This window comes from Hyalella azteca, unplaced genomic scaffold (assembly GCF_000764305.2).
Source record: "Hyalella azteca isolate HAZT.00-mixed unplaced genomic scaffold, Hazt_2.0.2 contig6661, whole genome shotgun sequence".
NCBI classification, from domain to species: Eukaryota; Metazoa; Arthropoda; class Malacostraca; order Amphipoda; family Hyalellidae; genus Hyalella; species Hyalella azteca.
This window is the reverse complement of record NW_025936815.1, coordinates 1,050,162-1,062,121: the sequence shown is the minus strand read 5'-3', so window position 1 is coordinate 1,062,121 and position 11,960 is coordinate 1,050,162. Positions and strand designations below refer to the sequence as shown.

Sequence of the window (11,960 nt, the reverse complement as noted above, 5' to 3'; positions counted from 1 at the left end):
TCTGTCCACAAATTACTAATATTATCAACTTATCTTTCAAATTTGAAAGAAATCCGTTCGGTATTTATGAATTTATGACTGGGTAAGTTGAAAATGAAGTCATGTTTTCCGTATTAATATAAAAGTATTTGATGTAAAAATCTGAAATAATTCTGTCCGCAAATTACTAATATTATCTACTTATATTTCAAATTTGAAAGAAATCCATTCGGTATTTATGGATTTATGACTGGGTAAGTTGAAGGTGAAGTTAGGTTTGCCTCTTGAGATCGCGCTTGAGTTCGCGCTTGAGTTCGCTGAAGTGTCGATCCGGTTGTATGCATCAGGGAATCAAACGTGGTCTGAGGAATAAAATATATCTTACCGAGGAAAATAAAGGGTGAAAAAAGTTTATGAGAACAAAAATGACAAATTTACTTAGTGAGATTTCATTAAACTTAATTCAGTATTTGTAAATTCTTGATAAAAACAGAACTGAGAACTCAATAGCTCTGTATTTGTTACACGTCGTTACCATGGTTACAAATGTGCCAGTTTTTGAAAGAAGCTACAAACGACAGTCTTTGTTTATAGTCAGAGAAGGACACATATCGTCAACCATGAGTAAAAAAGAAGAGAAAGAAGCTGCAAAAACAATGAAAAGACTCACAGAAATATCTTTGGAGTACGAAAGACTATACAAAACTCTAATGGAATCTAGTAAGGCTAATTAATTTAAATTTTTATTGATAAAACTGCATGATAAACGTACAATTTGCGCTTCTGAATCACAATTTTTATTTATAGGCTTTTTTAACATGCAACTTATAAATTGGAAGACAAACGGACACCAGCCTAATAATTTAAATGTACTTCATCACTAACGGTGAAAGGATAACCTTAATTGTGGATTTGCATGAAAAATAATTAACAAGAAAGCAATTTGGTAGGGGAGAGTAAATCATAATTTGGGTCATTAAATACTACCGAGAAAGCGTAAACAGGCTTTGTTCGAGGTAAATTGTGCAAATTGTAAATCAGAAAGTAGGAACAAAACGACGTTTCAAATAGTGCCCTCTGACAAATATCAGCCTTCAGCTGTTAGTTCCACGATTATACAAAATTGAAATTTAATACTTCAACATGCCTGACAGCTTCACATAAATATATTGCATGCAGGTGACAAATATAACCGTTTTCAATGTTCTAACACAGTTATAAGTAATTATTATATCATTCGACCGAATTCAGCGGCTGGACAGCGGGTGTTGGAATTCGAACCAACTTTACGAAGAGGATTGAGAGAAAAAGACGATGAGATTTTGGCGCTGAACAAAAAGTTGAAGCAGACCTCGAAGGAGCTCGTTGAGACGACGGCTGAAATTAAGGCAGTCAAGCGCATCATTGGCAGCATGGAAGCTCACCTCAGTAGGTTTGTTTGTGAGTGCCATCAATTTACAACACAACATCACACAACATAACATCACACAACATAACATCACGCAACATAACATCACAAAACATAACATCACACAACGTAACATCACGCAACATAACATTACGCAACATAACATCACGCAACATTAAATTACGCAACATAACATCACACAACATAACATCACACAACATAACATTACGCAACATAACATTACGCAACATAACATCACAAAACATAACATCACGCAACATAACATTACGCAACATAACATCACGCAACATAACATCACAAAACATAACATCACACAACATAACTTCACACAACATAACATCACGCAACATAACATCACACAACATAACATCACGCAACATAACATCACGCAACATAACATCACGCAACATAACATCACACAACATAACATCACTCATAACATCACGCAACATAACATCACACAACATAAAATCACACAACATAACATCACGCAACATAACATCACGCAACATAACATCACACAACATAACATCACGCAACATAACATCATGCAACATAACATCACACAACATAACATCACACAACATAACATTACGCAACATAACATTAATTAACATAACATCACACAACATAACATCGCAAAACATAACATTACGCAACATAACATTACGCAACATAACATCACACAACATAACATCACACAACATAACATCACGCAACATAACATCACGCAACATAACATCACACAACATAACATCACGCAACATAACATCACGCAACATAACATCACACAACATAACATCACGCAACAAAATATAACATAAATACCTTATAGTAGAGTCGGCAGCTGACCGATTCCTGCTACTTTGTCGATTCCTGTACTTCTTGTGACTTGTTCGCATAAGAACTGGCCTTTTGATGTCTGTTATTCTTAACTGACGTTGATTCGAAATAGCTACTGGACGTATACCTGGTCCTTAGGGATTAAATTACCAGGTCCAACTCCTGCCACAACTCATTCTAGAAGGGATATATAGCGTATATATATATATATATATAAAATTAATTTCTTTTGTTTTGATGCGCATGCATAAATATCAGATTCATTTATTGAAATTATCAAAGATTATACATTATGCATGATTATGCTGAACACTGAATGCCAAAATGAATTCATAAACTTGACGAAAAATCGCGGTCTCTTCAACAAAGCAGTTGATTGGCTTACATTATACAAAAATATTTATACATACAAAAATATTTAGCTCACATGGGTAATTTCTAATAATTTATCTCAGATAAACAAGTCTATTTCAATTGTTTTAATTTTTTTTCCGTACCTCAAATTAATTATTTACCAATCTAAGATTTTTAGCGCATTTTCTCATGTATGGAAAAAATGCACTATTTTGCTTGCCATGTCCGTCTGTCTGTCTGTCTGTCCGTCCGTCTGTTCGTGACCTCAAGTTTTCGGCGACGAGAAAATGCGCTCTCTGTCGCTCACTGCAGTGAGTACTGAGTTATATTTTTCTAAGGTATACTGGAAATCGAGACGCCAGCTTCAGACGAGTATCTCCTGAAGAAAGCAGCCGTGCAACCCTGAGTCGGAGTGAAGCAATCCAGCTACACTCCCTCATTCAGGCCTACGATGAACTTCTCGATGATAAAACGCAACACGTCAGGTCGGTTCACCATCACTAATTTCCTACATTTTTCTTTTGAATTAATGCCTCTCTGAATAAGTGTCTTTTTGCAAAAAAAGTCATTTCGCAATAATTGGTCACGAGGATTCACTTGATTACCGTAAACAGTTTTTGCCGGTAATGAAATAAGGAAATATTGCAAGTAAACGAATAATATAACTTGAAGCCTCATTTAACGTTCAGCACCAATGTTTTTTTTTGGCAAAATTTGAAAACCACTTTTAATAAAATATTCTATTTGTTCTTTACGGCGATTATTCATTGTTAGTGAAAAGCATGCTTTTTACGATGCCTGCAGCCCCCTTATGTATATATTATTAACCAGTAATTATATGAACTCATGTAAATAAAATTTACACCATTAGAGATGCCGTACAAAAATTGGAGAAGGTCCGGGATGAACAGCTGAAGCTCAATGATGAAAACCAACTGCTGAGAACTCATTTGAAATCCATCCATCTTGAGGTACATTCGAATTAACTTCTACTAAATGTATAGACAATATTGTATACTACGAGTACAATTTCATATACTTTGACAATTTCTTAACCTAAATAATTTCCTATATTTATGTACCATTTATGTTCTGGCATGTCGTGAATTTGACAACATACATATGCATGAGTTCGTTGTTGATTTTAAAATCGATGGACGTATTCTGTTTTTAGCGGCGATTGATAGACGAAAAATGTATTGGATGCGTTTGAAGGCGAATTTTTAATTTCAGGAGCACGTAAGAGCTGAGCTGGAGGAGGAGAACAAGATTCTGCGCAGTAAAGTGTCGGAATTGCAACCGTTCACTGTGAAAGGTATTGAAATGCTGTTGTCGAATTATAACCAGTGACAGTAAATGCATAGAAAGGCCGAGCATGGAATTACAGTCTTCCGCAGGAAAAGCAATGAATGGCCGAGTATGAAACTATAGTCATTCAGAGTGAAAGTATTAAAAGGCATAGCATGATGACCAGTCATTTGTTGTGCGAGTATTAAAAGGCAGAGCATGATGACCAGTCATTTGTTGTGCGAGTATTAAAAGGCAGAGCATGATGACCAGTCATGTGTTGTGAGAGTATTAAAAGGCCGAACTTAGAATTACAGCTAATCACTGTGAATGCATTGAAAGGCTGAGCGTTGGATTAAAGACATTCACTCTTAAAATTATTAAAAGGCTGTGCTGGTGAAAAAAATCAGCAAAAAATATGAATAAATAAACAGGTTTTATCATCAAACAATATTTATCGTTGATTATTAAACGGATATTACACTTAAAATTTTCCTAAGCAATTTTTATAATCCACGTACAGTACGGGAGCTACAGCAGCAACAAGACGAACTCAAGCAAAAACTGGCAGCCAGCGATGCACACATCAAGTGCGTTTACATAGAAATTTATGATTCCTGAAATTTCCAATTTGTTTATAATATTTTGTGCGCCTATCATTTCTATATACGTTGTGGTATGTGAGTAATGGATGTGTAACATGTGGAACGTAGAGAGCGTGAATCTTGATCAGACTGAAGTACCTCAGTCAACACATAAGTACCTCAGTCAACACATAAGTACCTCAGTCAACACATAAGTACCTCAGTCAACACATAAGTACCTCAGTCAATTACCTCAGTCAACACACAAGTACCTCAGTCAACACACAAGTACCTCAGTCAACACTCAAGTACCTCAGTCAACACACAAGTACCTCAGTCAACACTCAAGTACCTCAGTCAACACACAAGTACCACAGTCATCACACAAGTACCTCAGTCAACACACAAGTACCTCAGTCAACACACAGTCTATCACCTCAGGAGGGCGACGGAAGATACGCAAGAATGGAAGCAGAAGTATCTTGAGTCGGAGAAGCGCCTAGCGACTTCTTATTCACCACAGCAGCACGACGCATCGCTCGATGAATGCAGGAAGTGAGTATCTTATGAGTTATTTGGGAGTTATGAGTACTTGTTAAAACATGTGTATTTCGTAAGAGTTATGTAGGGGGTTATGATTATTTGCCACAACCTACACCTATGTTTCGTATGAGTTATGTAGGGATTATGAGTATTTGTCAAAACGTGTGTATTTCGCATGAGTTGTGTGGGAGTTATGAGTGCTTGAGAAAACATGTGTATTTCGTATAAGTTATGAAGTAGCAATAAGTACTTTCGAAAACATGTGTATTTGGTATGAGTTATGAAGTAGCTATGAGTACATGCGAAAACATGTGTATTTCGTATCAGTTATGTAGGAGTTATGAGTACTTGCAAAAACATGTGTATTTCGTTCGAGATATGCAGGAGTTATGAGTACTTGTTAAAACATGTGTATTTCGCATGAGTTATGAAGTAGCTATGAGTACTCGAGTTATGAGTACTCGCGAAAACGATTAGGCAGTACAATTATTGCGGGGAAAACACTCTTCAGTTAAAAGTTTCAGTTCTAAGCTACCGTCTTTAGAAGAGACGTAATTTTGGTCATCATTAAGAATAAAACGTATTAAAAAATCAATTTTACGCAATAAAAAAAGGCATTATGAATAAGATATCACACAAATGATAAAACGGTATAATTTATTTATATAAGACATGATTCGTAGTACAGATGTGCAAAAAAGGTACCTAGCTTAGTTTCAGTTACAAACCTTTCTGTTTCTTTTGTTATCTCATATACACATGGGGTTTGTAAATTGTAATATTTTCCCGTTCTCGCCGCATTAGAAATATGGGAGAGGAAAAAAGAAATTGAAAACGAGGCAAGCAGCCTTGATTTAGGAGGCACAGATCTATTTCTGGTGCGATTTATTACGTCGGATTTTAGATTCAACAAATCCCTTGAGACAATCCCAGCGATCTTAAATCTTACCACAAACCGGTCTCGATTTTTTTCTGTTAAATGTCACAGTCTATCATCAAATTTTGTGATCTCTGAAGATCTTGTGTTATGCTGCTGTTCAAGATCACGCATATTAGATAACAGATTCTGTTTAATAGTATAAATGAATTCGAGAATATTTATGTAATAACATGCGCTGAATTTCTATGAAATAAATTATTTAATACATTCAATTATAAAATAATGCATTATAAATATCTAATTGGTAATTACATTACTCTACTGTTGCCAAGTTTTCATAACATGAGTTGGAAACTACCATGGCTAAACGATAAGAAATCTCCAATCACAATGTTTGACAAAAACATTCATTTTTCCCCATGTAATCCAATGGCAACTTGCGATTTTAATTAATTCATCGCAACTTAGCAGGATAAAAACCCAATTTTAATTTTTTTCAGGCACCTTGATCAGTGTAAGGCTCGTCTGCAGGACCAGCAGAAGGAGGCTGCAGAGCTGCAGAGCGCCATGGAGCTGCAGGCTGAGAAGCTCTCGGCTGCAGAGCAAACTGTCAAGAAGCTAACGCAGTCTCTCAAGTGAGAATTCAGTTATTTTGTAATACTGCAATACATAATTAGCATAGAAGCAATAGTTTAGGTTGAATCGAATGGACATTAAACCTCTCATATAGTGAATGAGAGGTTCAACGTATTCATCGTTCATCCATCTTTCAACCTAAACTATTGCTTTTATGTTAAAGCAATAGTTTAGGTTGAAAGATGGATGAAAGATGGATACGTTGAACCTCTCATTCACTATATGGACTCGAAGCACGCTACGTTATCAATAATTGCATTACTTTATCCCCTTGATTAAATAATACTCCAACCTAGCATATTGTTTATCCATAAATAACAATTTTCGAGGAGTGTAGTTTTTGGATGAGTAATCACTGATATAAAACAATGATACTCATTTGAGGTCAAACAATTTTCGTAGATGCGCTACGTATTTAAGACACAGCAAAAATAGAAGAATTTTAATTATAGATTCCCGGTAATTAATTTCCTCGACATTCGTGCGCAGTGAGAAGGATAAATTGGTGAAGCGGCGCACGAGGAAAATTTCTAAAGGCGAAGCTTTGCATAAAATCATGGAGCGAAAACTCAGCAAACTGAATGGTCTGTGTAGGTGAGTACTGCGCTGAATGGCCTGTGTAGGTGAGTACTGCGCTGAATGGCCTGTGTAGGTGAGTACTGCGCTGAATGGCCTGTGTAGGTGAGTACTGCGCTGAATGGCCTGTGTAGGTGAGTACCGCGCTGAATGGCCTGTGTAGGTGAGTACGGCGCTGAATGGCCTGTGTAGGTGAACAATTTGCCGACTGTCATGAGTGACTGATGAACTGAATTCGTATTTCATCATACTGAACAGAATAATCTTGCTCCGCTGAAGTTCACTTAATAACAGCTCAATCTTAAAATTGAAAATTTATCTGATATTCTAAAACTCGTACAATTCTTATTGTTCTTACACGATTTGTGCGTACGCGTTCAGCAGATAACATAGATACAACGTAATAGACTTGAGTCTGGCGGTTGCTAGCATTCGTTGTTCTAAATTAATGTTTTATTTAACATGAATACATGCATCGTGCACGCAATGCCTGTATAGAGCTACTGTAATTGGGTAATTTCATGGCTGTCGAGAGTTGAAGTAAATTATATGACATTAGAAAATTTAACCTTATGGTTTATAGGCTCAGTGAATGCGGTAAAATGAATGATATAGCAAAGATATATTTTCAGATGCATATTCCTTTGATTCAGAAATTCAAAACTTTTTACACTTAATTTGATGCTAGTCGAATGAACTTGTTTAGCAAAACTTGCTTACTCGTTATACTCCATCCAACGTTAGAGATACTTTAAATTTCAAACAAGCTCCAATTACTTCATATAATCCCATTTAATATCATTTAGCTGTAAATTAATCCACTCGAAACTCTTGCAGAACACTAGCCAATGAACGGGCAGCTCTGCTGATAGACCTGGATGCACTTGCTCGTACCAAGAAGAACCTGCAACAAGAGGCGCGCAAGAGCAGCGCTACCATTGGTACCATCAACCAGAGACTCGAGAACGACCATTTAATATTGAGAACCCAGATCGCAGAACTTACGGGTGCCTACTTGCAGGCTCGCAAGGCGCTCAGAACTTCGGTGAAGGAGTCTACGATGCTCAGGGAGCAGTGCAAGAAAAAAGATCGATATATCAATGATCTGCTTAATGAATTCAGGTAGTGAATGATATTAAGGTTTGATTGATTTATTGATACTGATATACATTCAAATATATCGATAAATTGATATACTTTCAGCTGAACGGTTCATAAGAATTGATTTATCATATAAGATATTTTTAATTGATATTTTTGGCCTAATAGTATAGCCTAAGCACTTCAAATTAATTTTCATAAGATTCCCTATTTATCTGCTCTTCTCAGCTCCGTATGATCAGTTCTCAACAATTAACATTCAGATCCATATTACCGCAACCTAACATGTAGTCGCGTTATTTAATTAATTCAACATATCATGTTTCAATGCAGGCTCACTAATATGCATCTCAAGCATAAATAGCACAACAAAGTCATTCAGAACTCGGTAAATAATATCCTAATACTGTACCAGCTGACTCACCAGAATATTCGCTCAGCGTAGTCCAATAAATCCCGACTATACACAAGGGAAAAGCTAGCCAACGCAACACAATATATCCAGCCTACACAACAGTAAATTTAGCCAACGCAGCCAATATATCCAGCCTACACAACAGTAAATTTAGCCAACGCAGCCAACATATCCAGCCTACACAACAATAAATTTAGCCAATGCAGCCAACATATCCAGCCTACACAACAGTAAATTTAGCCAACGCAGCCAATATATCCAGCCTACACAACAGTAATTTAGCCAACGCAGCCAATATATCCAGCCTACACAACAGTAAATTTAGCCAACGCAGCCAATATATCCAGCCCACACAACAGTAAATTTAGTCAACGCAGCCAATGTATCCAGCCTAAACAACAGTAAATTTAGCCAAAGCAGCCAATATATCCAGCCTACACAACAGTAAATTTAGCCAACGCAGCCAATATATCCAGCCTACACAACAGTAAATTTAGCCAAAGCAGCCAATATATCCAGCCTACACAACAGTAAATTTAGCCAAAGCAGCCAATATATCCAGCCTACACAACAGTAAATTTAGTCAACGCAGCCAATGTATCCAGCCTACACAACAGTAAATTTAGCCAACGCAGCCAATGTATCCAGCCTACACAACAGTAAATTTAGCCAACGCAGCCAATATATCCAGCCCACACAACACTAAATTTAGCCAAAAAAGCCTGGATCCAGATCCCACGAATCCGAGGCAGGGGCGGTTTAACGAGCATGCAAAAGTTGTTCCAACTGTCAAAGCGGGATTTTCAAGGCGAATAGCTCCGGTAATTCGTCGATAAGGAAAGTTCACAAATTATCATATTTTTACGTAGGCTTCGAAGTCTCTGGAATTATATCAGACGGTGCCATTGGAATATTCCATATCTACTCATAAAGTGGCGAGGATGAGATGATGAGTGAAAATATTATAGGCACATAAATTTATAGCTGGGAAGTTTCGAGCCATGAAAGCACGGGAAATATCGCAACTTTTCTGATGATTTGCATGGATTAGAAATAAACACGTAAAAATTAATATAATATAACGCAAAATTTGGCTAAGGTATTAAAAAAAACGAATAAGGATTTGATTTTTATGGCGACTCAAATTTTGCGGTGCTAATGTTTTGCAAGATTAAAACGCAAAATATTTTAATCGTGCGTTTGGTAATAGGGTATAATTTAACGTCCTAAATATTTAACTTATTCACTACTGAATATCCTAAATATCTACCGTATTTACTGCACAATATATGCACCTAATTTATCGTATATAAAGTTCCGTCCTGAGCATTAGAAAGCTCTAAATATCTTCCAAAATCTTGATCTCCATGTTGCAAAATTATTTTTGTGTTACATATTACTATAGTAATTACATTCCGCACTAGTTTTTCATTAATATGCTTCAGGTTAGAGGGCTAGAAGCAGGAAAATTGTTTAGACAATTATGCAATTTACATAACTCGTTTCTAATTCATTGCTATCTTCCAGATTTTTAGGTCTGAACGAAGACCGCGGATCAAGAAGCAGGTACCCGGCATGAAAAACAATATCATAGTATCTCATATACAATGTTATCTTCTATACAACGGTATCTCGTATTTGATGATATGATGGTATTTCTTATACAATGCTATCACTTAAACAACGGTATCTAATATACAATGTTATCTTCTATACAACGGCATCTCCTGTACAATGGTATCTCCTTTACAATCGTATCTCCTTTACAATGGTATCTCCTTTAAAATGGTATCTCCTTTACTATGGTATCTCCTACACAATAGAATTTCCTTTACAATGGTATTTTCTATATTACGGTATCTACTATACAATGTTATCTCCCCTACAATGGTACATTATTGTACCAACGATACAATGACTGTCACTGTCAACTTGAAGCTCAAGATACGTCTCGTACGTTTCACTATATCCTAGGTTTTGTGCTCATGTTTCTCTGTCTGATGGGCCATGTTTTGGCCTCCAGATGTTGTTTCTAAAATGTTTGATTCGTGTGCAACGTCGAGGTAACCTGCTCGTCGCAGCGTTAACCTGTTATTTCTGGTTAACCTGTTTTGTGCGTGCGTTGTATAGAAGGCTTCACTGGCTACACATAATACAACCTGAATGGCAGTGCCAGGTACTCAGACAGCTGTTTATTATATTTATTATAAGCATATGGTTTGTGATCATCTAAAATATTGACCAAAGATGACTCGCTGCTCAATTACGGATTTTTTTCTCGAAAAAATGTGTTCGCTTTGTGATAGTGCAGAGTATTTTATGCATGAACAACCGCGTTTTGTGCATAGAAAATTGCTGAAAACTGATTTGTTAGTCATAAAATAACATATAGTACAAATATTACTGCCACTGCACCGTGAATTCGCTCGCGCGAATATCGTCATTGATTTTACATTTGTGCTGACAGGTATGAGTGTGTGATTTTTACTTAAGTGTGGTTCTGAATATTGGTTTACCTGTCATCTGTCTTTGCAAATAATAAAAAAATTACAGCAGGAAATGTTGCAATCTTAACCCCATTACACTATTTACAAACTAGTTTTTTTTGAAAATTTTCTCACATTATTGCTTTCCATGTGACAACACATCAGATAAAAATGATGATATTGGGCATATAATATGAAGATGATGATGTTGGGCATATATGATGAAGAAACTAGAAATAATAGATGAATGATAAAGAATGAAAATCGATAAAATTTGTTCATCAAAATAATGGTTTGATGAATACTTTTGTTCTGAAATATTTTGGAATGTTTTCGTAAAATAAGCATCGCCAGAGTCTATTTTTCATCCAATATACGAGCCCTCGCTTTTGAGCTATTATACTTTTTTGTATCTGTGCACGCAACCAGACGAGCCAGCCAGCAGTGGCACCCGGTTCTCTAGCAGATAATTATTAGTTACGATATTCTGGACTGCAGATAAAAAGGAACCAGTTTGCAATGTTCACCTTGCAAGCTGTTGAGGGTGTAATGAAAATATCGAATAAAAAGGTAAAGTCGAACGTGTTAAAATAAATATTTAGCTCGTATAGGTTCAGAACCATTTTAAAGATATAATTGGAAAACGAGAAAAATCTCAATAAAAATAAGCTTATGAATGAATGAGTTTTCTCTGAAAGAGATAAGCGCCTAAAGAAACTACTTAGGAGCATAAGTGAAAACTTGAAAAAAAAAACTTAGTTTACCTATGTGCATGTAAAAATAACAACAAATTTAATGTTGAGAAGCATAGCTAGAATTTATCTTTCGTTACCGTTCACTGCGATCT

The 11,960-nt window shown here is 36.1% G+C and overlaps 1 protein-coding gene across 1 annotated transcript; it reads left to right on the top strand.

Moving 5' to 3' along the window:
* The first annotated feature begins 573 nt into the window (after positions 1-573).
* LOC108679471 (protein Daple) lies at positions 574-11,148 on the top strand. The gene is made up of 11 exons (XM_018168092.2): positions 574-699; positions 1,231-1,411; positions 2,944-3,090; positions 3,477-3,576; positions 3,839-3,920; positions 4,416-4,482; positions 4,918-5,031; positions 6,400-6,534; positions 7,025-7,129; positions 7,949-8,233; positions 10,155-11,148. The coding sequence occupies exons 1-11, from the start codon at positions 600-602 to the stop codon at positions 10,204-10,206; spliced, it is 1,368 nt and encodes a 455-aa protein (XP_018023581.1). The 5' UTR covers positions 574-599; the 3' UTR covers positions 10,207-11,148.
* Positions 11,149-11,960: the final 812 nt, after the last annotated feature.